Source organism: Trichomonas vaginalis, chromosome V (genome assembly GCF_026262505.1).
Source record: "Trichomonas vaginalis G3 chromosome V, whole genome shotgun sequence".
Classification (NCBI taxonomy): domain Eukaryota; phylum Parabasalia; order Trichomonadida; family Trichomonadidae; genus Trichomonas; species Trichomonas vaginalis.
Genome location: NC_067207.1, coordinates 22888834 through 22915966, shown reverse-complemented (window position 1 = coordinate 22915966; position 27133 = coordinate 22888834). Strand labels below are relative to the sequence as shown.

Genomic DNA, 27133 nt, shown 5'->3' with positions numbered 1-27133 from the left:
AGAACTTCATCTAAACTTTCACATGGCGTTTCTTGAAGTTCTCTGTCTAAGAAGTTCAAATATTTTGTAAAGACATAGAACTTTCCTTTGTCTACACGAACAAACAAAACAGGGTCTTTCATATCGTTCAAAAGTGTGTAAAGTCCTTTACATGAAATAAAGTCTATATTATTTTTCTTCAAACATCTTTCAAGAAGTTTTGACATTTTTTACTTAGCAAATAAATTTTAATGAAATGTTGTGGTCGTCAAATATTTTTATGACGTCTGGGAAACTATACTTTAAGTTCAACGTTTCACCTCCTTTCATAACGTATATCTTGTCAATGACATTATATGAAACACCACAGCAACTAATGTCGGGTTCTATTTCTTTGATGTTTATATCGTCTGCCTCTGTCAAAAGTTTCAATAGTTCTTTCAAAACTTCATGAGGTGCAATGACATATGAGTTCACTTTTACAGGGTTGTGTTCGACCAAGTTTAACATTATACTTAAAGCTTGACAAATCTTCTCCTGAGTTTGAAGTTTGTCTTTCAGTTGTTGGTAGTCGTTTCGAATATCTGCAACAGAACTTAAGTCTCTGCTAACTTCAGGATATGTTGGTTGTTCTTTTACAGGAACAATTGTTATACCATCTTCGTCCTCGTATGGTTTCCCCACTTCAACATCTCTGTCTTTGACATTGACAACAACACTTTGACTGTTTGTTTGAGTTGGTGAATTTAACTTCACATCTGCCACCGCCATTAAACCTTTTGAAACACTCACGCTTCTATTTTTCGGAAATGACATTTTACTTAGAATAAAAAGATGGACGTATTCGAGTATCTCTTCGAATTGAAGCAGAACAAAGTTTACACACACAAACAATACAAATACATTGACAGAATAGTTCTTTACACAAACAATGGTAAATGTTATAGAATAGCAGTCTTTGCTGAACCAAAATATTTTCATAAAGCAAAGAAAGTTGGTATAACTGAAATGGTGAAAGTTCTTGAAGCAGACAAAAATATAACTTCAAAACTTACAGATATTTCTAAAGGAAAGTTTATCTTACAATATTATGTCAAAACTGGCGTACTGTCAATATTTGACGGAGAGAAGTCAGTTCAAGAACAACTTACTGACCTGCTGCCAAAATCTGCTCGATGGAAGCTGTCGTTATGCCAATCTGAGGAGCCCCAGCAGGTTTCATCGAACGAATCTTCAAAAGAGCATCTTCCGTGAAAAGTGCTATTGGTTTTGTAAACTTCTTTGCTCTCAGTTCATCTGGACCGTCTCTGTCACCAGTATATTGTATTTGTACAGTACCAACAGTTGAAATACCACCCATAAAGTCTTCTGAGTCAGCAAATGGAATGCCAAGCCAAAAGTTTGAACGGTCTCCATTTGTATATTGAGTTTTTTGACCTCCTGTATGAGTCCATACTTTCACATATGGCATAATAGAACTTTGCATTTCAGGGTTAATGGTTGTTGTGAAGTTGTTGTTAAAGTTCATAGCATCTAATGTCAAGTTGTATGACCTCATATCCTCAACTGTAGAATATTCTTCTCTTGGATAATATTTGCCATCTATGTTTATATGATATTTAATACCGGGGTTGTAGAAACAAGAATAGTCATTTATAGTTCGTCTGAACAGTACAAACATAGTATCTGCATGTTTCATTGCAGTTGTTAAAGCAATATCTGTTCTTGCACCTGGGTCAGCACTTTGGTTTCCAACTTCACCTGCAAAGTCTTTGACAGATATTTGGTGTATAGGGAACATAAGTGGAACTGCAATATATTTGGCAGCTAAAGCATTTGAAATATCTGGGTCCAACATATAGACTGCAAGTCTGCTTTCTATTCTCTTGCATTCAAACTTTTCGCATGTGAACTTAACTGGGTCCCAAGCAGTTCCAGCAGCATTGAAATAATAGTTTACTTCATTGTTGAAGTTTGAGAAACCAAAGTCTAAGTCAACTTTGTCTTTGCAAAAGTCACAGAACTTGGCTCCACCAGTTCCAGCTATAGTAATGCTGAATGGGTCTTGTGTTGGTGCAATGACTAAGTTATTTTTGCTTGGAGTAAGTTCGATAGAAATTTTTCCTGCCCAGTTTGGCAAGTATCTTAAAAACCTGAAGATGAGGAAAGATGACAAAGGAACTCTAAGTTTCAGTTTTACTTTAGTGGCAGCAGTTCCATCTGAACCAGAAAGGTTAACATAAACTCCTGGAACGTTAGGGTCAAGTCTTCTTATTTTCTCAATATTTGCATACTGGTCTGTTTGTTCTCTAGCTTGTGGTTGTACTGAGTTTCTCAAAGCGAACCATTCATAGTTTGCCCATGTTACTGTTTGAACTAAGTCAGAGTTAGAATATATCTTATATCCCATGAAAACTTCTGGAGCATATTGGTATCCGACATAGAAAATTCCATTGCAACCTTTCTTGTCAGACAACTTGGCAGAAGGTTTTATTTCAATGTCTTGTTCCACGTATAAGAATGAGTTGTCAATAGAAATAATATGAAACCTGTCGCAAGCAATATCTACTGTTGTTGAAGAACCTTCTCCAAACTCACCTACGTTTCCATAAGAAACAGCAGTTGTATATTCGTAAGTTCCAGGAACTATTTCTGACCTTCTAATGGCATTGTCGCATTCGTTATACCATTCGGAAACATTTCCGTTCATGGCATCCAAAACTGTTGGCGTTATATTCTGAGCGGCGTACATTTCATATGGGTAAAAATATAGAATAGTTGGATTTATATATCATAATAGAACCCACTCGGACCAAGCTTTACTTTGTTCTACTCTTCTTCTTTGGTGTCGCTTTTGGTAACTTGCCCTCTGCTTCAAGTTGTTGCATCTTTGCCTCATGTTCACCTAGTATGTTGTAAATTTCCCATGTCCTTTTTGCCTTTGGGCTCTGGTCGCCCAACTCAGGTAACCTATATCCTAGAAAGATTTTGTCATAGTTTGTATTTGAGTCTTCGCGTATTGTTTGCATGACTCTTTCCTGAGTTTCCGGTTCAAGCTCTTCAAACAGAGCTTGTCCATATGGAATAAGCTCGTTTCCAAATATATGTTTTTGTAGCCATTCTGGTTTTCTTTCCATGTTACCAATAATATCTTTTGTGAATGGGAAAGCTTTTACCCAATGTTTCAGTCTTGCGTCATTTATTTCTGTAGTTGGTTTTATTTTGTCAAGGAACATGTTTTTCAATACTAACATTTCATTTGGTACTGTCCATTTGAGTTTTCTTAAATATTCATCCCTTCTCGGTTCATTGTCTGCAAAGTAAGTTTTTATGACATTTTGTAAACTTTCGTTTGCAAGGTCATGTACAATAGGTTCTCTTCCTTCTCTCTCCCTAACTTTCTTTCTAAACTCTTCACCAAATATACCATCTCTATGGTTCTGTGTAGTTCTTTGAGATAAATGTTCTAGAACGTCAGGTGTTATATTTCCATCAGCCATGTTCATTTCATACTGGTCAAAATATCTGCATCTTTCATATCTTTCAATGGCATTAAAGCCGCGCTGAAAATACCAGCTATATCTGGTTCACCATTCACTTCCATTGCGTCTACAACTTCTTGGAATTGTGGTTGTAAGTTTATGAACCACCTATCCGGATTAGCTTTATGACCCCATCTCATTGTAGTTCCATAGTCTGCAGAAACAAAAGTAGGTTTGTTTCCATATTGGTTAGGTTCTGAATGAACTTTAAACAATGTTTCATTTCTATATGTTTTGTTGAAATTTAACCTTTTATTTTCACCGAGTTCATCCAAAGATTGAACGTTATATGCTCGTAAGTAAAAAGGATTGTTGTATTTGTGTACATTTCTTTCAGTTCTTCCATTCTATGCTGAATATTTTCATCTGATGTTGGAGTCTTTTGTATGTCGGCGAACATTTTTCGATATTCTTCTACTATGTCAGCCGAATTTTTCTTAGACTCTTGGAAAGATTCCATATTCTCCGCATACACTTGTTGAGGGTCAAGATTTTTCGGCTGTTCCAAATCTTCATCTAGTTCTGTGAAGTTAGTTTCCAAAGGAGGGACTTGTTTGTTTCCTTCAGGCTCTTCTAGCTGTTGTTGCTGAACTATTTCTTCCATGTCTGGTTGTATCTGAACTTCTTCCTGTGGAGTTTCTTGTACCTCATCTGCTGGCATTTCATATATTCCGAGACCGTTTTTAAAAAGTTCCCTATCTAAGTCATCCGGACTCATAAACCTTTCTTCTTTCGTTCCGTCTCTATTTTTTACGCGTTTCATGAAGAGAGTTGAATTATCATTTAGCTCTGACACCAAATATCTAGGAGTAAATTCATCATGTCATTTGGATGATATGCTATTAAATCATATCCCTTAGCGAGCTTGTATTTTCCAGGTTTGAAATTATATCCCATTTGGTGCTGAACCATAAAGCTAAATAGGTTCGGGTCAGTATTTCCTTCCTTGAACTTTCTAATAGCTTCTTTATATCTGTCACTAAAGTCAAGAGTATCTGGGTAACCATAGTCTTCCTTAAGCATTTTTAAGAATTCTTGGTTTCCTTGTTCTCTACTTCTTTTATGTCCTTGCTCTGTTTGTGGTTGTTGTTGTGCAGTGTTTTGAACTGTTGGTTGTGGTGCAGTGTTTTGAACTGTTGGTTGTGGTGCAGTGTTTTGAACTGTTGGTTGTGGTGTTGGTTGTTGTGTTGGTTGTTGTGTTGGTTGTTGTGTTGGTTTTGGTGCATGCCTGTGTCTGTGTCCATGTGACGATGTAAATGTTTTAGGTAGTCCTGGTGCAGGTGCTTCTCTTGGAGGGTTTGGTGGTATATAAGTTCCACTAGCTAGTATATAAGTTCCACCAGCTGGTATATAAGTTCCACCAGCTGGCACATATGTTCCATCTGCAGCATAATGTCCTACCTGACTTTTCGTTCTTAAGAAAGCATTTACTAGGTCTGTTTTGGTGTGTTGTAACTCTTTTTCTTGACTTTCCACAACAGTTGCTCTAACGGCGTCATAGGCACTTTGAACTGCCTGTCTCGTTGCTGCATCTGTTATTTTCGTCATATTTTGTGCTACTTCTCTTAACTCGTTGTCGAAACCTTCAGACTTCAGTTTCTTTCCAGATGAGAAGTCGTTCACTAGTTTCACCTTACTATGAAGAGCTTCGAAGGCGTTCTTAAAGTCAGCATTCATTAAAGCTTCATTTGAACTGTCTTCATCCGCTTGTATTTTTGTCCTTATTGACCCTATAAGTTGGGATGCTTTGGCGTTGGCTTGGGCATCTAACCAGTCATTATTAGCTTTTATATATTCTGCGCTTTTCATTGCCTTTTGCATGGCTGCGTCGTTATTTTTACTTTCTTGTGCTAAGTTTTCATACTGTACGGTTTGGTTTTGCAACTGTAAAAGTTTTTCTGCCTTTACATTTGCTTCAACTTCTTTTTTATACTCATCGCTATCCATATATGTCTTCAGGGCTTTTTGTTTTATCTCTTCATCTTTCAGTACTTTATATTGAGTAGTATGGTTTTTCAAATTTATAACATCTTGTTCCATTTTTGCTACTTCTGCTGCTTTTTCTGACACTTTTTTCGCATATTCCTCTGTACTTAGTTCTTTCAGTTGTTCTTCTTTCTTCTTTTTCTCTACGTTTAACTCATTGAGTTTCTTTGTGTGTCTGTCATATTCTAGTTTCTTTTCGTTTTCACTTATTTGTTTCTGTATGTCTATGTTTGACTTTTTGACATCTGTTATTTGATTTTTGAGTGAACTCAAATTCATTTGACTTTGAGGGTTATAGGCTGTTCCGTCTGCAGCTCCACCATAGCCTGCCATTTTCGCTAAAAGTGCCGCTCTTAAACCTCCACTCTGTGCACCAATAACTCGGTTTAAAAGCATAGGGTTGCTTGACATTTGTTGCAACATAGTGGGGTCATTCATAATTTGTTGTTGCAACTGTTGTTGTGGTGTCAGTTTTACTATTGGATGTTTCAATGCTCTCTTCCTCTTACGTATATTCTTACGTAGCTTACGTGGCATTTTAAGTGAAGTAAAAAACGGTTTTTGACAGATGTTTATATGACACTTTTTGTTCAGCACAAAAAACTACTCGGTCAAAGTGTTGTCAGTTTTGTAAAATAACCGTCCTATCTCATTCTATAAGGGGGAAAGGCTTCTCAAAGTATACTTCCTTGGAACGCCCGTAACTTTTCCTGTAGCGACGATAGACCCTTATTTGTCCGGACAAAGTTATACTATTTTGAGTGCTCTACAAAAAAGTCACCGGCGACGACTCTCAAAAACCGTTGTGCAAAAAGTTTTACCGTTGGACAAAAATGTATATATAGAAAACAAAAAACGTTTATAGTTCATTCAATATTTGAGATGGAACGGTTTTCCAACGGTAACTATTAAATAAAATAAAAAAATAGAGGGGGTCTCCGTTGGTAAAAACCGTTTATTTCAAACTCTTATTTGAAAAAATAAAGTGGTCGGTTTTTTCACTTCATTTTAGCTCAATGTCATACCAAGACAGTAGCGATTCCGATTCAACTATCCAGGAAGAGGATTGTCATCCTCCACGGTCACTCCCAGTCCCAGATGACACTCCAAAGACTCGCTTTGACCCCGAGCAATCTAACTTCCAATTGCGCCAACAATTGCAGTCAAAAGCTGATGAATACATGGCTTCTTCTATAGAAGAAAGTATAGAACAGACCTCAGAGTATTCTACAGCTCTTGGTCAACTAGTTTCGGCGACAGTCCAATTCGAACAAATTTGTTCGAATTCAATTCAATATGCAGACGAACTTGTCCGCTATTGTCCCACTCTTGTAAGAGTACTTCAAGAACGACTCTTCAACCAGTTGCTTCCTACCTTACGCAGCCCAATTCAAATTCAATTTGCCCGTGCAGCCATAAACTTCACTCCGTACTCGTACAGCTATGACCAGGATGAACTAGCTGACGAGTACGGAGCCGAAAATGTTGGCTGGGTTTTTCGCACAACTCCTTGCGAATTCCAAGTTGAAATTGTCAACCATTTCCTCGTTCGTACTATTTCGTTACAGAATGAAGACAACGAAAAAGATGGAGTCATTCCAGGTGACCGTGTGAGAGTCATTTTCCAACGCAAAAGTGGACAAGAAATTGTATTCGAAGAATTGGTTTGCATATTCTTTAGCAATGGTCAAGCCTACTGGGAAGGAAACTTGGTATTAGTCCCCGGTGAAATCATTTCTGTTTCATCGGATTTGAACCATCCATACAAGATATGGTTCAATTACGTTGCATATAACGCAGAAGACCCGAACTTTGACTCAGAATAAAAACTTCATTTATACTAAACATCTTCAGGGCTAGAAGGGGCGCAGCCCCTGGAAGCCCCACTACCTTTTTTTTTTTTTTTTTTTTATTAAAATGGATTTGATCCAAATAAATATATAAAATTTGATCATAAATAAAATCGTTTTAAATTACTTCTTCATTTAAATTATAACAATTATTTTTGGTTTTATATTTTTTTGGATCAAATCCATTTTAATAGAATTTATATACTATTCATCTATTAGTAAACACTACCGTATATTATTTTTTAAGCTATCTTATTTTTTGAACTTTTATTCAAATCTTTGGTCGCAAGAAGAATTGCATGATAAATAAAAACATTTAATCAAAGTCAATTTTATTTTTCATATTCAAATGGACTGAGTGTTAACATTTAACATTTTTTGCTAATTGTCGTCAAAAATTAGGCGTAAAGCAAAAATTGATATTTCATATGGTTTTATGATAGATAAGCATTATATTCCCACTCATTATATTCGTAAATTTTGAGGTTTATCCTTCGCTTTTAAGATCATTGAATTTGATTTAAAAAAGTAGTGGGGCTTCCAGGCACTTCGTGCCCTCTAGCCCCGAAGATGTTTTGTCACTTTTCTGTCACTTTTCAGGGAAAAAACATTTTTATTATATATATAAAATGAATTTTACAAAACCACCGTTACCCTTCTTTGGAAATAAGAGTAGATGTAAAGATATTCTATTGAGAGAACTTAAGAAACTACCGAATGGTCTAACATTTGTAGACTTGTTCGGTGGAAGTTTCTATATATCTCATTTGTGCCATACAATATTTCCTGACTCAAAGATTATATGCAATGACTTCGACAACTATATGAACCGTCTCAAACATATACCAGACACAAACAAAATATTGAAAGAGTTAAAAGAAAAGATACCTATAGGTAAGATGGAACGTATACCATTAGATAAGAAAAATACTGTCAGAGAGGTTTTGAAAAAGGCAGAGTATATTGACTGGGATAGTATATCTGCTAGACTATTATATAGTGGTGCTATAAGAGTTCATGACATTGAAACACTTATGTCAAAAGTTTTATATCTTAACTATACAAATGTTTTCAAAGAGAACATAGAAAAATATATTGAGGGTATAGAGTTTGTGAGATGTCATTGGACAGAGTTGTATGAAAAATATAAAGACAAGGAAAATGTTTTCTTTATAGTGGACCCGCCGTTCTATAACACATGGGATTTTCAATACCAAGTAGACTGGACTTTGAGAGACTCTTTAGAAACTTTAGACGTTTTACATAACCATCCATGCTTTTACTTTACATCCGATAAAAGTGGTTTGGAAACCGTTATGAGATGGTTAGAGGACATACATGACTATGAGTTTATATATGACAAGATAGAATATGAGAGAGGTCCTATAAACTGGAGAAAGTGTCATAACAAAGAAATTTTATTGGTAAGTAAATGTGGTTTGAAATAGGACTACTTGTTTTAGGTTTTTTCCATTGTGTCATTTATTTATTTGACGTGGCAGAAAGATATAGAGAATATGAAGATGAACCAATGCCTGCAAATGTTCAGTATATGTACTCGTAAGAGATATTTTTATCTAATATTAAATGGACGCACAGAACTTAGCGAATGCACAGCAACCTGGACAACCAAACCCAGAGAATATTCCAAATGAAGTTAGAATACAAACTGCAATGGCAAACTATGGTCAAGTGCCAACAGATGTACAAATGCAAACTGCCATGTCAAATGACGCTGCGTTAGGTTTGCCACCATGGTATGCAAATATGAGATGGAAAGAGTTTTATACAAACCCTGAAGTGGGATATAAACAACTTTATGCAGATGACGCGAACACAGGAGTTGACCCAGAATATGTTTTCTACCAGAGGAGAAACAGAATGTATGAGCTCCAGTTAAAGAATGCTATGGAACTCAACAGGAAACGTAAGAGACTAGGCGGACATTAGATTTTTACATATAGTAAAATGGGTTTCTTTGGAAGAATAGGAAACTTCTTTCGAAATGTTGGAAGAGGTATATGGAATGGAATAAAATCTGTCGGAAAAGGAATTTGGAACGGTGTCAAAAATATTGGTAAAAGAGTAGGTCAGTTCGTTGGTATTATACCTAAAGACCCTGAACCAGAAGAACAAGCTCCTGTTATACAACAGCCTGAACCTGCACCACAGTCTAGTTGGCAACCAAATCCAACACCTCAACCGTATTAAAAAATTATATTTTTACCGTTCGATAGTAGTTGTATATGAAACTAAGTTCTAAGTAAAACGCATAGTATAATGGAATTATTCTTTTTCTTCCATCTGTAGTAAACCATACTTGAAAGTCTGAAATACTTCCACTCGGCGGTTCATATAACTTTGTAGGTTTTTCGTAAAAGTCATTTGCCAAGCATAAGAAAGAGTTTTGAGCGCCAGAAAATGAAGCATGAACAATAATAGCAGCTGGGTCGAAAACATCTTTAAATAAATATGGTTCATCTCTTGCATATCGACTGTAAATATTTGCTAAAGGAAGTTCGACTTTCTGATTTAACATTCTTTGCAAATAATACCATGACATTGCAGTGAATTCTGTATATATTTGTTCGTCTTTCTTTGGATTGTCTTCGTAGATTTGAAATGACACTTGTGAATTTTGTTTGTCATATACAATTCTCACATAAAGTGTGCTCTCGGTATTTGCATATTCATCAGCATATTTTGCATAACATGAATTTATTTTATCTTCTATATTTTTTAACGCAGTCTGTAGAGAAGATGAAAGGTCAACTTGTATTAGCTCAATTTCTTCCCACATTTTTCGTTTCCCTTCAGATATATAATCTATATGAAACCTTACAATAAATGGAAAACTTTTATCTTCTACAGACACAAACTTCATTCTACGAAAGCCAATAGCTTTTGTGACAGATGGGTCTCTTAGCCATCTTAATGGGTAGTCAAAACGATAGCCTTCATGCTTTACGGTCTCTGTCTCAAACTTTTGACCGACATTAGTAAAAAGTTCATCTAATGGTTTAGTTGTAGCAACTCTTGAATTTTCTTTTTCTATTGGAAGCATATTTTATCTAGAATAAAAATGTCAAATGAAACAGCGTCTATGAGAGAAATACAACACAACCGACAACTCATTATGCAAGCTCTAAATAAGAACACAACAAACTTTTCAAACTATTCTAAGATATCTGAGTCATTGAAAGAAGGAAACTTAAAACTGACATTAAACCCAATGACAGACGAGTTTCTGTTTCAAGACAACAAGAACCATACTGTTTGTATAAATCCAACAAAAAGAACTTTAAACGAGAAACCTATAGATGAACTTCTTTTGAAAGCAGATATTGACAACAAAGCTGACAAAGAGTATGTCATTGAAAAAGTTCAAGAAGAACATGACAGAGCAGATGCAACATATGCAACAAAAGAGGATGTTGAAAAGAAAGCTGACAAAGAGTATGTTGACGATGAGTTAGCATATCTGGCTAGTGGGTTAGTGAAGAAGGCAGATAAGGAATATGTGGATGAAAAAGACAATGAAATTATAGAAAGGGTTGAATGGTATAATGAACGGACATCGAAGATTTTAAAAACGAAAGCTGATACAGGATGGGTTTCAGGGTGTTTAGACCTTAAAGCCGACAAAGAAACTGTAGATATGTTGGCACAAACGGTTTCAAGTCATACCAGAGGTTTAATGGAAGATGGACAACAGTTGAAAGAGCTTGAGAAAGGTGTTACAGAGTTAAGGAATACAAAAGCAGACTCGACATGGATAAAAGGATATGTAGATGCAACAAAAGAACGTATTTTCGCATGGACAGAAGGAACATACCCACAAAAATATCATAGACATAGCATCTCTGACGTAAATGAACTTGAAGAAAAGTTATATAAAAAAGCAGACAAAACAGAGCTTCAAACATTAAAGACAGAAATACTTCAAACAGTATATCCTATAGGTTCTATTTATACGTCAATGAACTCTACCAGACCAGAAGTAGTACTTGGTTTTGGAACTTGGACTCAAATAGTCGACAGGTTTTTGTATTGTGCAAACTCTTCAAAGGAAACAGGTGGAAGTAAAACGATTTCAGGTGAAAATTTACCTGCACACAGTCACTACATAGATTTAAGTACATCTCAAGCAGGTTGGCATAAGCATAGATATTGGGATTGGTCAGGAATGACAAAAGGTAAAGGATATGATGTTAAAGACAACGTTAAGTTTGCTATAAATTGTTACTGGAGTGACACTCAGGGAATGGAAACCATACACATCGTTTCAGGATATACGCAAACAACGGGACAAAGTAAAGACTACATGCCACCTTACATGACAGTTTACGCATGGTATAGAAATGCTTAGTCGTCATTTTCAACTTCTTTAGCATATTCGTCAGGAGTTGTCTTATATTTGTTAGGAACTGTCTTTGAAAGTATACCACCTTGAACTTTGACAAGTTTGAAACGAGGTCTGACAATAGTAGTTTTATCTTCTGCTTGCAGTCTGTACATTTTGCCATGTTTGCCTAAAACTTCATAATATTCTCTTGTATACTTTCTTCTATTTTTACGAACACGAACGTGAGTACCTGTCGAGTTCCCATTGTTGTCATAGTCAATAGTATTTTCATATGGGTCGCGTTTAGGTATTTCTATTTTTACTTTGTCACCTTTCTTAAGTTTGAAGCCTGGCATTCTTTCTTGTTTGTCTCTTTTGACTAAACTATTAAATATATAGTCTTTCTCTAAGTCGGGGTTGTTTTTCATTTCTTCGGGGAATGGTTTCCCAAACCTTTTTGTTTACGGCTATTGTAAATATTTAAAACTTGTCTCATCTTTGCCATGGAGAAGTGTCTATACTTGTCGTCATATGACATTTCATTACTCACCACCTTGTGGTTGATTTAAGTCTCTTAAGATTTTTATACAACTGTCAATGACACCAAGAGCAGAATGGTTTTGGTCGACAATGAAATATTGGTTTACATTTTTTGAACGCAGATAGTTTTTAATATCGTCTGATTTGAAAGAACTTTCACAGTCAGATGTCAGTTTTGTTGGATGGTATTTGTCAACGAATATTGTCAAAGCAGTTTTCACATCTAAAATATTTTTGGACTGTAATGGTATGGCTTCACAGTATCTTGTGTTTTGACCGACAAATATTAGCCAGTATGGTGGTCCATCTTCTCTATACCTCGGAATGTTTTCCAAGATATCCATAAACCAAGCATTTGGTGTTGAACTAAAGATTTTTATCATGAGTGCTTTCTTTGTGCCTTAGAAACATAGGGGTCCTTGTTTGGATTCGTCATTTTTTAACCCATAAGAAATGGGTTTATTTGGCGCATTAGCAGGAGTTGCATCCAGATTTTTGCCCGCAGTGGGAACAATAGCCAGAGGTGTATTTGGAGTTGGAAGGAAGATTTTGAGTACATTAGGTATACTGAAAGAGAAAGCACAGCCTATTATACAAACTGTACAGAAAGGTTGGGAGGTAGCACGAGATGCAACAAATCTTATTCCAAATCCTGAAACAAGAGGAAAAGTTCAAGGATGGATGGACAATGTAGGAAAACAAGCAGGAAACTACTATAAACAAAGCAAATGACTACTATAACCAAGCAGGACACTATATGGACCAAGGTGAAAGATTCTTTAACAGAGGATATAACCATGCACAACAGTGGGTAAACAATAACCAACCGCAACCACCTCAAACGTGGGGAATGTAAATTTTTTACTGAGATGAAATGAACAATACAGCATTGAGACAAATGGGTTCAAGATGGATTTGTCGACTTCCAGCAGTTACACAACCACGTGTTTGTCAAGTTCTTCCTATACCTCAGGAAGTTTTAGACCGACTTAAAAAACCTAAACAACCAGTTGAAAACAAACCAAACTAAAATTTTTTACTGAGATGAAATGACCGAAGAAGTTGAAACGGTAGATTTGACACCACAAACAAAAAGTTCAGAACCATTGTCAAAACCTGTCAAAGAACTTACAGATGAAGAGAAAAATTCAATAATAGAAAGTGCCAGGTCTGGAAATACAAACCCTAACTACAAAGTCACTTTTCATAGAAATGGAACGGCTAGTATCTCAAAAAAGAAACAGACTCTCACAAATAAAATATTGAAGTCTGAAGGAGCTTTCGAGACAACAGATGGAAAAGTTCTTCACTGACCAACAGTTCATTATAGAACATCTCATTGACTTAGAGTCGAAATATTCTAAACTTTACAACAAACACAAAAAGTTGAAAGGAAAACAAAAACAAATGGCATATGATATTTATGAAGATGTTGACGACACAACCATACCTGCAAGTGAGGTAAAGTCAGAGGAACCGAAAAGTGACGAAAAACCGATAGAAGAAGAAAAACCAAAAACTGAAGATAAACCAAAACCAAAGTTAGTTTAAACTAAACCAAGTCAACCTTCATTAGCTGGTATGGGTTGGCGTCAAAGACTTATGGCAGCAGGCGGTTATGTAAAGTAAAGAAAAAAATATTTTTTTATTTTTATAAAAATGCCCCCATATAGAATGGATAGAAAATCTGCTAGAATAAAAGCAGAGTTAGAAAGATATGGTTGGAAAGTTTCAAAGAAGTTTAAATATAGGAAGGGAAGACCCATAAAAGTCTATGACAAACTGTCTGGTCTTCGCTATGAAATGGACTTGGAAACAGCACGCGCAAATTATCCAAACAGACTAGAGAGGTTAGAAGAAGAACGTCTTATGGACATGCCTTTCGATGTTAGTGAACCTCAAGTTGAAGGACACGACGGCTTTGCCAGATTCTACTGGAAACATGACGAACAATTGCATCCTTTGAGAAGGAAAAAAGGAAAAGGTGAAGACGCACATGCTCCCATGGAAAGAACAAGATATGCATATGAAAGTATCGTGAAGTTAGAAGTCAAATTACATCTGGTCGAACCTTTACAGTAAACTTTGACGAAGGAAAGAACAAAGAAGGCTTCATGGGAGTACTTGCTGCATTCAAGACGGAAATAAGAAAGGATACAATCTCAGACTAACCGTAACAGATTTGGACGGTCACATTTACTATGCACATGGCAATGTCACAACAGCTGCAATGCTTCTTGACGCTTTCAAGACTACAAAGAGAGAACAAATGGTTGACTCCGACTCAGACATTTTGAATGCAATTGAAGGAATTGCAAGTGTAAGTTCGAATGGTACCAACCTAACCCTCAAGCAGTCAGACAACATGCTGGATACTTCCCGTTCATAAATAAGTCTGACATTGACTTGACAAGGTATGGAATTTACAATTCAATTGAAACAATTGTCAATGAACCTTGTATTCTTACATGTCTCAGGAACTCTGGTCTTGTTACAGATGAGAAGATGAAGTATCTTGAGTCATGTGTGAAGACAAGGTACATTCTCAGAGGTCAATTGGCAAAATTGCACCGTTGGCAAATGTCAATATCCGAGTCAACATACCTACAGCTAAAGGTTCTTCACATGACGACTATGTTGTTGACAAAGACTTACCATGGTTGAAGATTGTAATTGTCCACAACCACTTCATGTTGAACGAAAGTCTTACAAACCCATTGTTCGGAAAAGGCAAGTGCAACATTGTCAGAGCTGTAAACATTCTTTTCGAGAAAGGTTTGTTGGAACCAATTCCAGATGACAAGCTGACAGAAACTTTTGTACCAAAAGACGAAACAAACTTTTCATTGTTAGCAAGACCAAAAGTTGTTCCAGACAAAGTTATAGCACAAAAGAAGTACACTGTTCCAAAAGGAGTTGGATTGTTCGGATACCAACCTGAACCAGAAGAACTTCCAATGAGGTTGCAAGAACTTCAAGATGCTATAAACAAACTTCCATTGAGACATCCAATTGACGTCAAATTGTATTGGAGAGCATCTGAGTTAGGTCAGAAGGTTTTATATGAAACAGGTTGCTTCGACGATGTTTATGAGATAGCAGGCGAAGTTTCTCAGAAGATAAGAGACTCACTTGAATTTCCACGAACTGGACCCATTGGTTGCGACAAGTTCGACTCAGATGAAAAGATATACTATGTCGACCTTAACGCTGCTACATGAGGTTCGTCCAATATATCCCGACTGGAATTCCAAACGAAGATGGTGAGTTCCCAGGAAGGAACTATACAGTTGGAAAAGTCATACAACAACTGTATGATATTAGGAAAGCTTCAAACCCCAAACTTGCAATGACACTCAAATTGCTTATGAATTCGACATGGGGATATTCCATTAAGAAACCTCAAGAGATGAAGAGTAAACATGAGAAGGTCGACAACTTTGTTGAAAGGTTCTCCTTTTGTTTTGAAGTACGAATTCACTCAAGGTCAAAGTGGCTTAGTAACCACATTAAAACCTATTGTCGAACATTGGTCTTACCCTCAGTTCGCAAAGGCAGTCCTTGACAACTACAACAAATTCTTCTCCGAAGTCAAATCCAAAGTGAAGGTTTACTATGAGAACATTGACGCACTCATGACGAACGAAGAAGGATACAACAAACTCATTGAAATGGGAATGGTCGGTGAAAAGATGGGTCAATTCAAATTGGACAAAATTTTCACCGAAGTTCATGTCCTCTCCAAGCGTAAGTACTGGGGCATACTTGAAGACGGCACAGAAATAAAACATTGCATGAAATAAAAAATTTTTATTCGAATTTGAATCGGACAGGTCGAGTTACACCATTCTTGGTCTCAAACTCATATATAACCTGTTTGTCTGTATTTTCGTCGACTATGGCACGAGACACGAACATTGACCAAACGGACAAAAAGTGTCATTTCGATGGTCCGCAGCCAATCGCATTCGAGCACTTCGAAGAAGCCTTACGTTCCAAGGGAGAGGGTGTCTGGTGCAAGGCAGAGGTCATGAGACTCTACGAGCAGTACATCCTCAATGCCTGGGAGGACAAATCGTCCTTGGATTGGCAATTCTACCAACTCCTCTGGGACGACCTCCTACGCAACTGGGATGACGAAAGAGTCCAATTCAGGGTCAGGAACTACTTGTCCAAATTCTCCTTAATTTAAGCTACTTAACTAAATAAACACCTAAATTTACTCGGGGTTTCCCCCTAAAATAAAATTTTTTTACTCTTAGAACCACTCGAGGTTCTCCTTACGGTTGTTGAGCTTGTCACCGTCAATGTGTCTGACCTTCGTCTTCTTGTTTGGATTTGGAACCCATTGAATTGCGACAAGCTTGCCCATGGAATTGAACCGTAATTCCGAAGGGTAAGGTTCAAGTGTCCCAAGTTGTTGAGGACTGGGGTAAGAACCTTGCCTGTCTCCTTGTTGCGGATTTGGTATGGGTAGGGTTGGGAAATTTCGTAAGTGTCATCGGCAACAAGGGTTGCCCAAACTTCCTCTTCTTCGTGTTTCTCTTCTTCCTCTTCTTCCTCTTCCTCTTCTTCGTGTTTCTCTTCTTCCTCGACAATTCCTTCTTCAATTCTGTGTTCACGAAGTACGGTGTTGGAGGTTCTGTCCTTTCCGAGTACCTTCCAGATGGCGTCTATCTCTTCGAAGAAACGGTAGATGAGTCTGGCAAGGTCTCGGTTCTCTCTCGCGTAAATGCGCAAGGTTTCCGTCAAATCGTTCAGGATTTCTCATTGGAAGCTTGGTTCATGAGGAACTCACCTTTAAGTCTTCATCTCTTCCATAAGACTACTTTGGAGAGTCTTAACGGTGTTTGTCAGATGAGCTTTCAAATTCAAAATTTGAATTTGAACTGGGCGCTTGTCTGGCAACATTGAAAGGACATCTGCCATTGAGTTTGGCTTCGGTGCTTGTTCGGACATCGAAAAAATGAAGTGGTTTGAGAATGACGGTTTTACTTCAAAAAGCTTGTTATGACGGTTAAGTCATACAACAAGTTTAAAATAATATCTTGTTCTTCTTCTGAACGTTTGTTGTCTCTTCCGATAAAAGTTTCGAACATGAGAACCAAAAAACGTTTTTTGAGATTGCGGAAGAGTTCAGGCAAACGTTCATATTCTGGATATGTTGGGAGCAGTTCAAAACATCTGAGCTGACTTTCGGACAAAATTGGGACAATGTCAGAAAATTCATCTTTGGTCGGACTGCTTGAAGGTAAGTCCCTTACATGTAAGTAGCTCTGGTAAAGTCTTCTCATTTCTGCTAACTTTTGGAGTATAGCTTCGTAGTTTAGAAGTTTTAATTTTAATTGTCTTATTCCACTCTTTACTTCTAAACGGTAACTATCCATGAGGTCAAGAGTAGCTTTGGTAGCTTTAAGTGGAGCTATCTGTTCCTTGACTTCTGCAATTTTGGTTGCAATTGTGGTTTGAGCTCCTTCAAGTTCGCCGTCTATGTCGTTCTCAACGCCTTCAACCATGCTTGAAACTCTTCATCGGTCCATTGAGATTGGTGTGGGACGAATTTAACTTGCTTCATTCAAAAAATGAAAAAAATGTTTTTACTCAAAGCGTGCCATGTATATGGCTATAAGAAACTTACCAGAAGGCTTCTTCTTCACATGAGTCTTTGGCAACTTGAGTGTTGGTGTTGGAGTTGGGTCTGGAATTTCAATTCTCTCTCGAGCGCAACAACAGATGTCAGAATAACATTCCCCACTGTCTTTCTTGCCACCATAAATTGTGTATTGACCGAACTTGCATTTGCAGGAAGACCGGTCAATACAAGGTTCACAGTTGAAATAGTTGTACACAAACCTGTTGAGTACGAGTGTGAGTAAAAACATAAAAAAAAGTGAAGTTAAAATGAGATGTTTACTGAACTGGCTGAAGAATTGGTTGGATGTCGCCTTCTGAGGTTATGAAGAACGGCTGTCCAGAGTAGTGAAGTAGTGCTCTGAGAATTTGTGTAATTCGTGGAATTGGGCTCTCACGATATGGAAGTAGTATCCAAGGACGTTTCATGAAGAACTTCAAGAGGGCTTCTTTCTTCACATCCTTAATATCATCGAATGCAGTGCCTTCTGGAACTTGAATTGCAACACCTGTTTCAATTTCCAACTTTAAGACACTATTCTTGGACAACCAGAAGCCAATGGACTTGCTTGGTTTGCACTTGCTGAGATATTCCTTCACGGTTTCATTTACCTCAATTAGATAAATTGCTTCGTCTAAGGGGTCAAGCTCCATACTGAGTCAGTACAATATTGTACTTTTTCAAGACAATGTTGTACTTTTTCAAGACAATGTTGTACTTTTTCAAGACAATATTGTACTTTTTCAGAACAATGTTGTACTTTTTCAGAACAATGTTGTATAAATTCAGTACAATGTCTCTCAAATTTGAGTACAGCTGTACTTTTTCAGAACAAGTCTTGAACTTTTTCAGAACAATGTTGTACTTTTTCAAGACAATGTTGTACTTTTTCAAGACAATGTTGTACTTTTTCAAGACAATGTTGTACTTTTTCAAGACAATGTTGTACTTTTTCAAGACAATGTTGTACTTTTTCAAGACAATATTATATTGTTTCAGAACAAAGACGGTTAAGACACAAACGAATGTCCGACGTCCCACCTACTGAACCCGTTCCACAGCCAGAGGAACAGCATGCTCCAGCACCACAACAGTCTCCTCAGCAACCTCAGTTCCAACAAGGACCTCCGAATTACTACCAATTTCCACCTCAAGGTTACTACCCACCACAAGGCTTTCCAAACTACCCACCACAAGGCTTTCCAAACTACCCTCCTCAACCCATGCCTTACTTCCCTAACCCTTGGATGTTCATGTCAAACCCTCCACCCCAATTCCAATCTCAATCCCAATCGAAGAGAGACCAAGAGTTCGAAGAAGGTCTGAACCGTTTACGCAAAGAGTATGCCACAGCCCCTATGGAAGATGACAGGCTTTCAGTCTCTTCCCTAAGGTCGACCAATTCGACTCGTACCACAGATTCGGTTCGTGACCGTGAAGACTACCTCAAGCAGTCTGAGAGACTCTTCATCTTACAGCCATTTACAGTTGGAGCTCTCAAGAACATGCGCAATTACGAAGGTCAGACACCAGCTGGAGACCGCAAAACAGACGTACTCGCAAGAGCAGTCCAACTGGTCAAGACAAAGACTGAGATAGTCGACTTCATTCTTGCAGCTTGCCCATACAAGTAAAAAAATAAACAATTACGAGTTAAACTTTTTACTCTTTCTTTTCTGAGTTGTTTAGAGCTGGTTTCTCTTGTAGAAACCTTTCGTACTCTTCCATGGTCATGTAATTGCGAATTTGGTACGCAATTCCAGGTTCGTTGTTTTTGAACCTTACGTATGTAACGCTTCCATCCTCCTCAGGGAAGTAAGCTGCTAACATCTGACCAAGTTTTCTCGGTGACTCGGAGCTCATTAAAAATGTCACTTTTTAAACGTTAAGTTTTTAGTCTTATTTTACCCTTTGTTTACCCTTTGTTTGTCAAGGTAGTATTGGAGTGCAATTTCTCCAAATTCTCTGTGTCGGAGTTCTTCAGCATTTTCCAAGGTGTACCTGGAGAACTCAAAGAAGTTGTCAAGAAGATACTGCCATGCTGCTCTTCTGAGTTCGTCGGTATTTTGGAAGTGTTGCACCTTCGAGTCTTCGGACATGAAAAAAATTACACTTTTTCTATTAAACCGTTTTGGCATTTCTCATGAGTGAGTATAGTTCTCCCGAACCATTGGAAGAGAAGAAGTACCCTTGCTGGCAAAAGACAAAAATAGTTGCCTTAGTTGTCATTGCAATTGTACTCGTAATTGAATTCATTGTACTTCTCTTCACGTACATAAAACTCAAGGACGGCATATGCTTTAAGAAGCTACCATCTTACTAAGACTAAACACTTAGATTTTTCAAGCTTGACTTTTTACAATTTGAACTTTGTTGCTGAATTCAATAAAAATATATTTTAGGTGAAGAGGTGAGATTTCACCTCTTTTTTCACCTCTTTTTTCACCTCATGAATTTTCATGATTTCATCGTAAATGTTTTGTCAAACATGAACGTAAATGTTTTGTCGAAACTTCATCGTAATGAGCGTAAATCAGACAAAAATATATTTTAGGTGAAGAGGTGAGATTTCACCTCTTTTTTCACCTCTTTTTTCACCTCATGAATTTTCCCGAAATAAAAAATAAAGTTGGTTTTTTTAAAAAAATATTTTTTTATTTTTATTGTAAGAACATGTTAGCAACAACAGCACCAAACTCTTTAGTCATGAACCCAACTTCAATGTTAGTAGAGATGAAAAGCTTCATTCCTTCTTCATATACTTTCGAAACAACAATCCAGAAGATAAAGCAAGAACTTCTCCAAGGAGATTTAGACTGTAGTGCGAAAGATGAAACAAATGAACAGTATCTTTATGAAATGCAGGATATTATTGACCATCTACCTAAACTTCCTGAAATACAACAACAAAAGCTTACTATTCCTGAATTCGATGAAATAGAAGTCAAAGCAACTGACTCGGTAGAAATAAAGAAGTTCATACGAAAGGTAAACTATGAGTTTCTTGGATTTCATTGCAACCACAAAGTCATGGACAAAGACTGCGATATGGTATATAAAAATGTTTCTGACATATATAAATCTGAAGAATTTAAGACCTACGACAACTTTGTTTCGTTGGTTGCAAAATGTGTATGGCAGATAAGAGATAAAGATAGAAGAGGTAAAGTATGGAACGAACAAATAAAACCAGCAACTTTTGAGTTAAAGAAAACCATTGACGCCTTAGTTGTACTTGCAGGTCAAATTTCAATGTACAATGCTAAAATGAACCCACAATGTTCTAAATGTAAAGCAGCAATGAGGAAATATAACTACTCCGTCAAAGAGATAGAACGTATGCGAAACGACTATGCAGATTTAAAGAAAGAAGCAGAGAAACCAGCAGAAGATAAAATGGACATGTTGACATTTCTGAACAAAAACTATCCAACTGCTGACGATTTCCTTCTTTCAGATGTCAAGAAGAAATATAAAGAAACTTTCGGTATCGTTAAAACATTCGATGTACTGACAGAAGAAATAGAAGCTACGAAATTGTTTAGGATTTCAAATATACATCATACAATTCATGTGAAACGCTTATAAAATAACTGAGGTGAAAAAACAGGTGAAAAAAGAGGTGAAATCTCACCTCTTCACCTAAAATATATTTTTATTGAATTCAGCAACAAAATTCTGAGTAAAATAATTTTTAGGGCTTGTGTCAAACCGTTGAGTTTTCACAAAATTTAAAAAATAACGTTTACCATGTGAAACGCTTATAAAATAACTGAGGTGAAAAAACAGGTGAAAAAAGAGGTGAAATCTCACCTCTTCACCTAAAATATATTTTTATTGAATTCAGCAACAAAATTCTGAGTAAAATAATTTTTAGGGCTTGTGTCAAACCGTTGAGTTTTCACAAAATTTAAAAAATAACGTTTACCATGTGAAACGCTTATAAAATAACTGAGGTGAAAAAACAGGTGAAAAAAGAGGTGAAATCTCACCTCTTCACCTAAAATATATTTTTATTGAATTCAGCAACAAATTTCATGAATTTCCTCATATGCTTGCTTCCCTCGAAAAACCGAGAGAAGAACAGCGAGTAGTGAAAAAACCCTGGTCGCCAAAACTCTTTATTTTTCAAGCTTGACTTTTTACAATTTGAACTTTGTTCGCGTAGATATGAATTCTGAAAGAAGTATGAGGGTCTTGTATGACTTTGTACTTCTCCCATAGTTCATGTCTGTCAAACTTACCTGCCATGGACTCTTTCATAAGTTCCATGAAATCGTCTTCGGACAATCCAGGGAAAAGTATGATATCAGTAAGTATTCTTTTAACATCCTTACTTAAACTCTTTGCTGTCTGTACACAAATGACAACAGAGATGTTAAAGTGTCTGAGCTTCTTAAGAATTCGACACATGTCTTGTTCTCTGTTCTTTAACAAAGGATGAGAAGCAAAGTCGTCTAAAATAAGAAGACATCTGTGAGGGTACGTTTTCCAATCGTAAGATTGCAATTTCTTCGAAATGTATTCTATCTCTTTCTGTTTGTTTCTGAAGTGTTTCTTCTCTAATATTCTCTGCATTTCCTCATTTGGGTCTTTAAACTTCGAATTGACATACTCATTTATAGCATTGTACTTCAAAACCCTTCTTTGGTACTTCTTTATCCAATCTAACAACTCAGAGTCTTTTATACATACTAACTTAGACTTCTTTATAATATCTTTGAACGAATTGACGGTTTGGTCAAATTGACCGAAGTACTACAAATGACAACTAACTCATAGAATGGTTCTTCTCATCTAGTTCTTGTTTTGTGCAGCCATTTTAAGATAAGTGAAAGTCTTACCCGACCCAGGTGGTGCAATTAGACCTGTTATACCATTCTGAGCAAATAAGAACTTGTCATGTATGGGTTTTATCTGAGCATTTTCCAACTTCCTCTTGTTCTTCTTCAAAACATTCTCAAATTTCTTGTCAATGTCAGCAAACTTTTTTTCTAACATATTTTTAGAAAAATTAAAATTTTTATCTTTTTGAAAATGTCTAGCGATTTCGCTATCTATATTCGAGACAAACTTTTCGACAGCAAAACTTCTGTCGACCATAAAATCTTACATAGTGTAAACAAGAAAGGTGAATTTGTTCTAAAGTTCTGTTTCTGGGAATATGACAAGAACCATAAAACATTACAAAGAGCAGTCTTAAAATTTGTCAATGACAGACTTGTTGACAGAGATGACGCCGATTGGAAAGATGAAGTCCAACAAAAGTTCTTAGAATGCAAAGAAGGCACATGCGCTGTTCTTGAAGATGAAATAGAAAACAGAATAGATGAGCTATTAAAGGACAAAGAACTTTTACATAAATATGGTTCTGAGAAATTTGACATAACTCCACCAGAAAGAAGAAGAGAGAAAAGAAAGAAAAGAAAGTAAAAGAAGAGAAGAAAGTAGAAGAAGAGAAGAAAGAACCTGAACCAGTTCCAGAGAAAAAGAAATTTGACATGTAAAAATAAAATTTTATTTTTAGAACATTTCTGGGTCAATGTCAATGTTCTCTTCCTCTTTAGGAGCAAACACTGGCTTAGACTCTAAAATCTTTTTACCCAATTTACCTTGAACTTCAACTATCTTAGACTCATAATATTCATAGTCGTCTGCTTTCTTTGGTTCATAAGGTATAACAAGTTTGTATGCTTTGCCTTCTTTAAGGTTTGAGAACCTTCTGTCAAAATTTTCTTTGACTGCTAACAAACCTTCTATGTCTAAGTCTTCAAATTTCGCACCATTTTTAGTCACAATAGCAAACTTAACTGGTTCGATGTTCCAAACTTTGTCAAATGTAGACTTTTCAAAATGGTAGAAGTAAACATTCAAATAAGCGAATGGGTCTAGTTCTTCTTTAACTCCTGACATATACTTGTTGACTGAAATATATTTCGTCATCTTTTCTATCGGATAAAAAAATATTTTTTTTAAAATTTACTCATAAAAATTATTTCTTTCTATATTTGCCATTCCGAACTTCGAAAAGATGTTTTATACCAGCATAGAATTTTTCTCTAGAGCTTAGTCTTATATCGTTTTCATGACAAATTTTCTATATTCTTCATATAAAGCCTTTTTTTCATACATTTCATAAGGACAATCTAACCAGAATAGCGCATATCTATTTTCGTTATCTAGGTCTTTTCCAACAAACTCAGCGTACATTTCAAATAAAATAAAAAAATATTTTTTTTAAATTTACTCAGAAAAATTTTTCTTTGTATATACGCCGTTCTGAACATCTAAAAGACTTTTGACATTTGCCAAGAATGTACGTTTAGAAGCTGCCATATAACCATACTCTTGACAATATTGTTTATATGAATCGTACAATGACCTTTCATCTAAACACTCAAAGTCGGTTTCATCTATAAACAGTTCATATACACTCTTGTTTGCTTCTAACAACGTTTGTCTTTCTTCGGTATATGGAATTTGTCTTGGATTGAACTTTGAAATATCTAATGTCATGAAATATGAGAACAAATGGTTGTAAAAGTCAGATGTTAAGGTTTCTGCTAAGTCGTCAAAATATTCTGTATCTTGCATATGAGAATCTGACGTTCTGACAACTACATATCTTCTGTCAGAACTTTCTAACTTCATCGGAACGGCGTTGTTTGAAACCATGATGAAATTTGCAACATTTTCACAAACTCTTTGGTCTTTATATTTTCTTTCAACAACTCCAACTTTGTCTGTTATAAGACTCTTCAAAGCATCTGAGTTTAAAACCTTTGTTGTATCTATACTTTGAAGTTCGTTACATACTATAAGTTTCATATTCTCTATTGAAGAGTTAAATTTACCGCAGATGTTTTCTAAGTTTGTCATATTCGGATTCGAATAGCCCTCTAACAGTTTGCATAAGATATCTGTAAAGAAAGTGTTCTTACCAGTTCCTTGTTTTCCAATTATGATGAGAGCAGTTTCATTTTTAGCACTTGGATATTGTAAGATGTTTGCAAACCAACATAAGATATACTCATAAACCTTTTCGTTTCCATTGCATATAATTTCTTTGACATGGTCTAACCAAGCTTCTATAACATTTTCTTTCCATTCTACTTGTTCGTATTTATATCCAGTGAAGATAGAATAGAAGTTTGGAGAAGGTGTATAGAACTTTATACCACGAACTGAAAAATCTTCAAGTTTTGACAATAAGATATCCCAAGCATCTAACATCTTCATTCCAACTTGTACGACTTTTATTTTCTTAAGTTTCTGTCTACATTCTTGTTCTGAAACTATTGTTGCTCTTGGTTTGTTAAAGACAACATCCCATTCTTTCATGACATAACATTCTGGGGCAGAGTCAACATAAATGACTAAACGTTTCAAATTCTCGACTGCTTTGTTATAGTCTCTAAATGGACACATATTTCTGAACGCTTGGAAGTCATAAAAATCTGAAACATCTATTCTGTACATTTTTATAAAAATAAAAAAAAATATTTTTTTATTCTTGACTTTGTTGTTGCATTTGTTCCATTTGTTGCATTTGTTGTTCTTGAGCTATTTGTTGTTGAAGTTGTTCTTGTAATACAATACTTTCACCAGTTGCATCTTCCAATTCGAAACTTTCTGCCGTCATTGACAAATACATAGGACATAAAAGTTTTACAGGAACAAAGTTTGCGTCAACTAAGGTTAAGTTTATGTTTGCTAAAGTGTTTGAGTTACTAAAGCTGAAAACTCTGCATTCGAATGAACAATAGGCAAACCAGCAGAGAAAGTGTTGTTTATACGCAGTATCTTTTGGTCATAGTAGTTTCTGTCGACATTCGAATAACACTTTGAACCTAAGTTTGAAACAATATATAAGATTGGTGTACTTAAAGTCAATGGAACAGACATTCCTTGTATGACACCTTTTCCTGTTATAGGAAACTGTTGGTAGTAAAAACCAGATATAAGTTTTGTATTATAGCTCATATCGTTTATAGTAAACTCAGTCGGACATCCAAACATAATGAAACCTGCTCTAGTTGCAGCACATGTTACATCCGTCCTTAAAGTATTAAATAAGTCAACAAAACCTGTTGGTGGTATATCTGAGTAAGTATCTTCAAAGAAGTATTTTTTACCATTCACAACAACAAAGTCTTCTGGTGTCAAAAGAGCAAAACAGGCCTTTAGTCGTCATTGTGTTTAAGGTTAGTTTACAATATCGTCCTTGAGGACTTTGTAAGTTTGTTGTTATAGAATTATATGACTCTGGGTTTTTAGTCGTAATAGTATAAACCACTATGTCTTCTGCCATTTTTACTTAGCAAGTAAATTTTAATGAAATGTTGTGGTCGTCAAATATTTTTATGACGTCTGGGAAACTATATTTTAAGTTCAACGTTTCACCTCCTTTCATAACGTATATCTTGTCAATGACATTGTATGAAACACCACAGCAAGCAATGTCGGGTTCTATTTCTTTGATGTTTATATCGTCTGCCTCTGTCAAAAGTTTCAATAGTTCTTTCAAAATTTCATGAGGTGCAATGACATATGAGTTCACTTTTACAGGGTTGTGTTCGACCAAGTTTAACATTATACCTAAAGCTTGACAAATCTTCTCCTGAGTTTTAAGTTTGTCTTTAAGTTGGTAGTCGTTTCGAATATCTGCAACAGAACTTAAGTCTCTGCTAACTTCAGGGTATGTTGGTTGTTCTTTTACAGGAACTATTGTTATACCATCTTCGTCTTCGTATGGTTTCCCCACTTCAACATCTTTCTTTGACATTGACAACAACACTTTGACTGTTTGTTTGAGTTGGTGAATTTAACTTCACATCTGCCACCGCCATTAAACTTTTGAAACACTTACGCTTCTATTTTTCGGAAATGACATTTACTTAGAATAAAAAGATGGACGTATTTGAGTATCTCTTCGAATTGAAGCAAAACAAAGTTTACACACACAAACAATACAAATACATTGACAGAATAGTTCTTTATACAAACAATGGTAAATGTTATAGAATAGCAGTCTTTGCTGAACCAAAATATTTTCATAAAGCAAAGAAAGTTGTATAACTGAAATGGTGAAAGTTCTTGAAGCAGACAAAAATATAACAACAAAACTGACCGATATTTCTAAAGGTAAGTTTATCTTACAATTTATGTCAAAACTGGCGTACTGTCAATATTTGACGGAGAGAAGTCAGTTCAAGAACAACTTACTGACCTGCTGCCAAAATCTGCTCGATGGAAGCTG

The 27133-nt window shown here is 36.1% G+C and overlaps 13 protein-coding genes and 6 pseudogenes across 19 annotated transcripts, besides 2 other annotated features; 10 read left to right on the top strand and 9 right to left on the bottom strand.

Annotated features, from left to right (window-relative positions):
* Nucleotides 1-7421: part of a mobile genetic element that runs on past the window's edge.
* On the bottom strand, nt 214-750 carry TVAGG3_0386680 (protein of unknown function, DUF4106 family; the record flags this gene model as incomplete). Its single annotated transcript, XM_051232248.1, has 1 exon — nt 214-750. The coding sequence occupies one exon, from the start codon at nt 748-750 to the stop codon at nt 214-216; it is 537 nt and encodes a 178-aa protein (XP_051101978.1).
* TVAGG3_0386670 (protein of unknown function, DUF4106 family) lies at nt 1127-2731 on the bottom strand (the record flags this gene model as incomplete). Its single annotated transcript, XM_051232247.1, has 1 exon — nt 1127-2731. The coding sequence occupies one exon, from the start codon at nt 2729-2731 to the stop codon at nt 1127-1129; it is 1605 nt and encodes a 534-aa protein (XP_051101977.1).
* On the bottom strand, nt 2799-3233 carry TVAGG3_0386660 (protein of unknown function, DUF4106 family; the record flags this gene model as incomplete). The annotated part of the gene is made up of 1 exon (XM_051232246.1): nt 2799-3233. One exon carries the CDS (start codon nt 3231-3233, stop codon nt 2799-2801), a length of 435 nt encoding a protein of 144 aa, XP_051101976.1.
* Nucleotides 4072-5468, bottom strand: TVAGG3_0386650 (annotated as a pseudogene). Its single transcript has one exon. A coding segment is annotated over exon 1 (1397 nt).
* Nucleotides 6524-7333, top strand: TVAGG3_0386640 (uncharacterized protein; the record flags this gene model as incomplete). Its single annotated transcript, XM_001311314.2, has 1 exon — nt 6524-7333. One exon carries the CDS (start codon nt 6524-6526, stop codon nt 7331-7333), a length of 810 nt encoding a protein of 269 aa, XP_001311315.2.
* Nucleotides 7422-7986: 565 nt separating the features above from the next.
* Nucleotides 7987-8805, top strand: TVAGG3_0386620 (phage tail repeat-like family; the record flags this gene model as incomplete). The annotated part of the gene is made up of 1 exon (XM_051232245.1): nt 7987-8805. The coding sequence occupies one exon, from the start codon at nt 7987-7989 to the stop codon at nt 8803-8805; it is 819 nt and encodes a 272-aa protein (XP_051101975.1).
* Nucleotides 8806-8944: 139 nt separating this feature from the next.
* On the top strand, nt 8945-9307 carry TVAGG3_0386610 (uncharacterized protein; the record flags this gene model as incomplete). Its single annotated transcript, XM_051232244.1, has 1 exon — nt 8945-9307. One exon carries the CDS (start codon nt 8945-8947, stop codon nt 9305-9307), a length of 363 nt encoding a protein of 120 aa, XP_051101974.1.
* A 371-nt stretch (nt 9308-9678) lies between these two features.
* Nucleotides 9679-10421, bottom strand: TVAGG3_0386600 (uncharacterized protein; the record flags this gene model as incomplete). The annotated part of the gene is made up of 1 exon (XM_051232243.1): nt 9679-10421. A coding segment is annotated over one exon (743 nt), but the record flags the coding sequence as incomplete, so codon positions are not given.
* A 138-nt stretch (nt 10422-10559) lies between these two features.
* Nucleotides 10560-27133: part of a mobile genetic element that runs on past the window's edge.
* On the top strand, nt 12696-13098 carry TVAGG3_0386590 (annotated as a pseudogene). The gene has a single exon. A coding segment is annotated over exon 1 (403 nt).
* On the top strand, nt 13117-13272 carry TVAGG3_0386580 (uncharacterized protein; the record flags this gene model as incomplete). The annotated part of the gene is made up of 1 exon (XM_051232242.1): nt 13117-13272. The coding sequence occupies one exon, from the start codon at nt 13117-13119 to the stop codon at nt 13270-13272; it is 156 nt and encodes a 51-aa protein (XP_051101972.1).
* On the top strand, nt 13292-13871 carry TVAGG3_0386570 (annotated as a pseudogene). Its single transcript has one exon. A coding segment is annotated over exon 1 (580 nt).
* On the top strand, nt 14933-15974 carry TVAGG3_0386560 (annotated as a pseudogene). Its single transcript has one exon. A coding segment is annotated over exon 1 (1042 nt).
* On the top strand, nt 16190-16451 carry TVAGG3_0386550 (annotated as a pseudogene). Its single transcript has one exon. A coding segment is annotated over exon 1 (262 nt).
* On the bottom strand, nt 16501-16982 carry TVAGG3_0386540 (uncharacterized protein; the record flags this gene model as incomplete). The annotated part of the gene is made up of 1 exon (XM_051232241.1): nt 16501-16982. A coding segment is annotated over one exon (482 nt), but the record flags the coding sequence as incomplete, so codon positions are not given.
* TVAGG3_0386530 (uncharacterized protein) lies at nt 19537-19737 on the bottom strand (the record flags this gene model as incomplete). The annotated part of the gene is made up of 1 exon (XM_051232240.1): nt 19537-19737. The coding sequence occupies one exon, from the start codon at nt 19735-19737 to the stop codon at nt 19537-19539; it is 201 nt and encodes a 66-aa protein (XP_051101970.1).
* Nucleotides 20548-21271, top strand: TVAGG3_0386520 (organellar and viral DNA polymerase type B; the record flags this gene model as incomplete). The annotated part of the gene is made up of 1 exon (XM_051232239.1): nt 20548-21271. A coding segment is annotated over one exon (724 nt), but the record flags the coding sequence as incomplete, so codon positions are not given.
* On the bottom strand, nt 22003-22452 carry TVAGG3_0386510 (protein of unknown function, DUF4106 family; the record flags this gene model as incomplete). The annotated part of the gene is made up of 1 exon (XM_051232238.1): nt 22003-22452. One exon carries the CDS (start codon nt 22450-22452, stop codon nt 22003-22005), a length of 450 nt encoding a protein of 149 aa, XP_051101968.1.
* TVAGG3_0386500 lies at nt 23095-23381 on the top strand (annotated as a pseudogene). Its single transcript has one exon. A coding segment is annotated over exon 1 (287 nt).
* Nucleotides 24118-25353, bottom strand: TVAGG3_0386490 (uncharacterized protein; the record flags this gene model as incomplete). Its single annotated transcript, XM_051232237.1, has 1 exon — nt 24118-25353. The coding sequence occupies one exon, from the start codon at nt 25351-25353 to the stop codon at nt 24118-24120; it is 1236 nt and encodes a 411-aa protein (XP_051101967.1).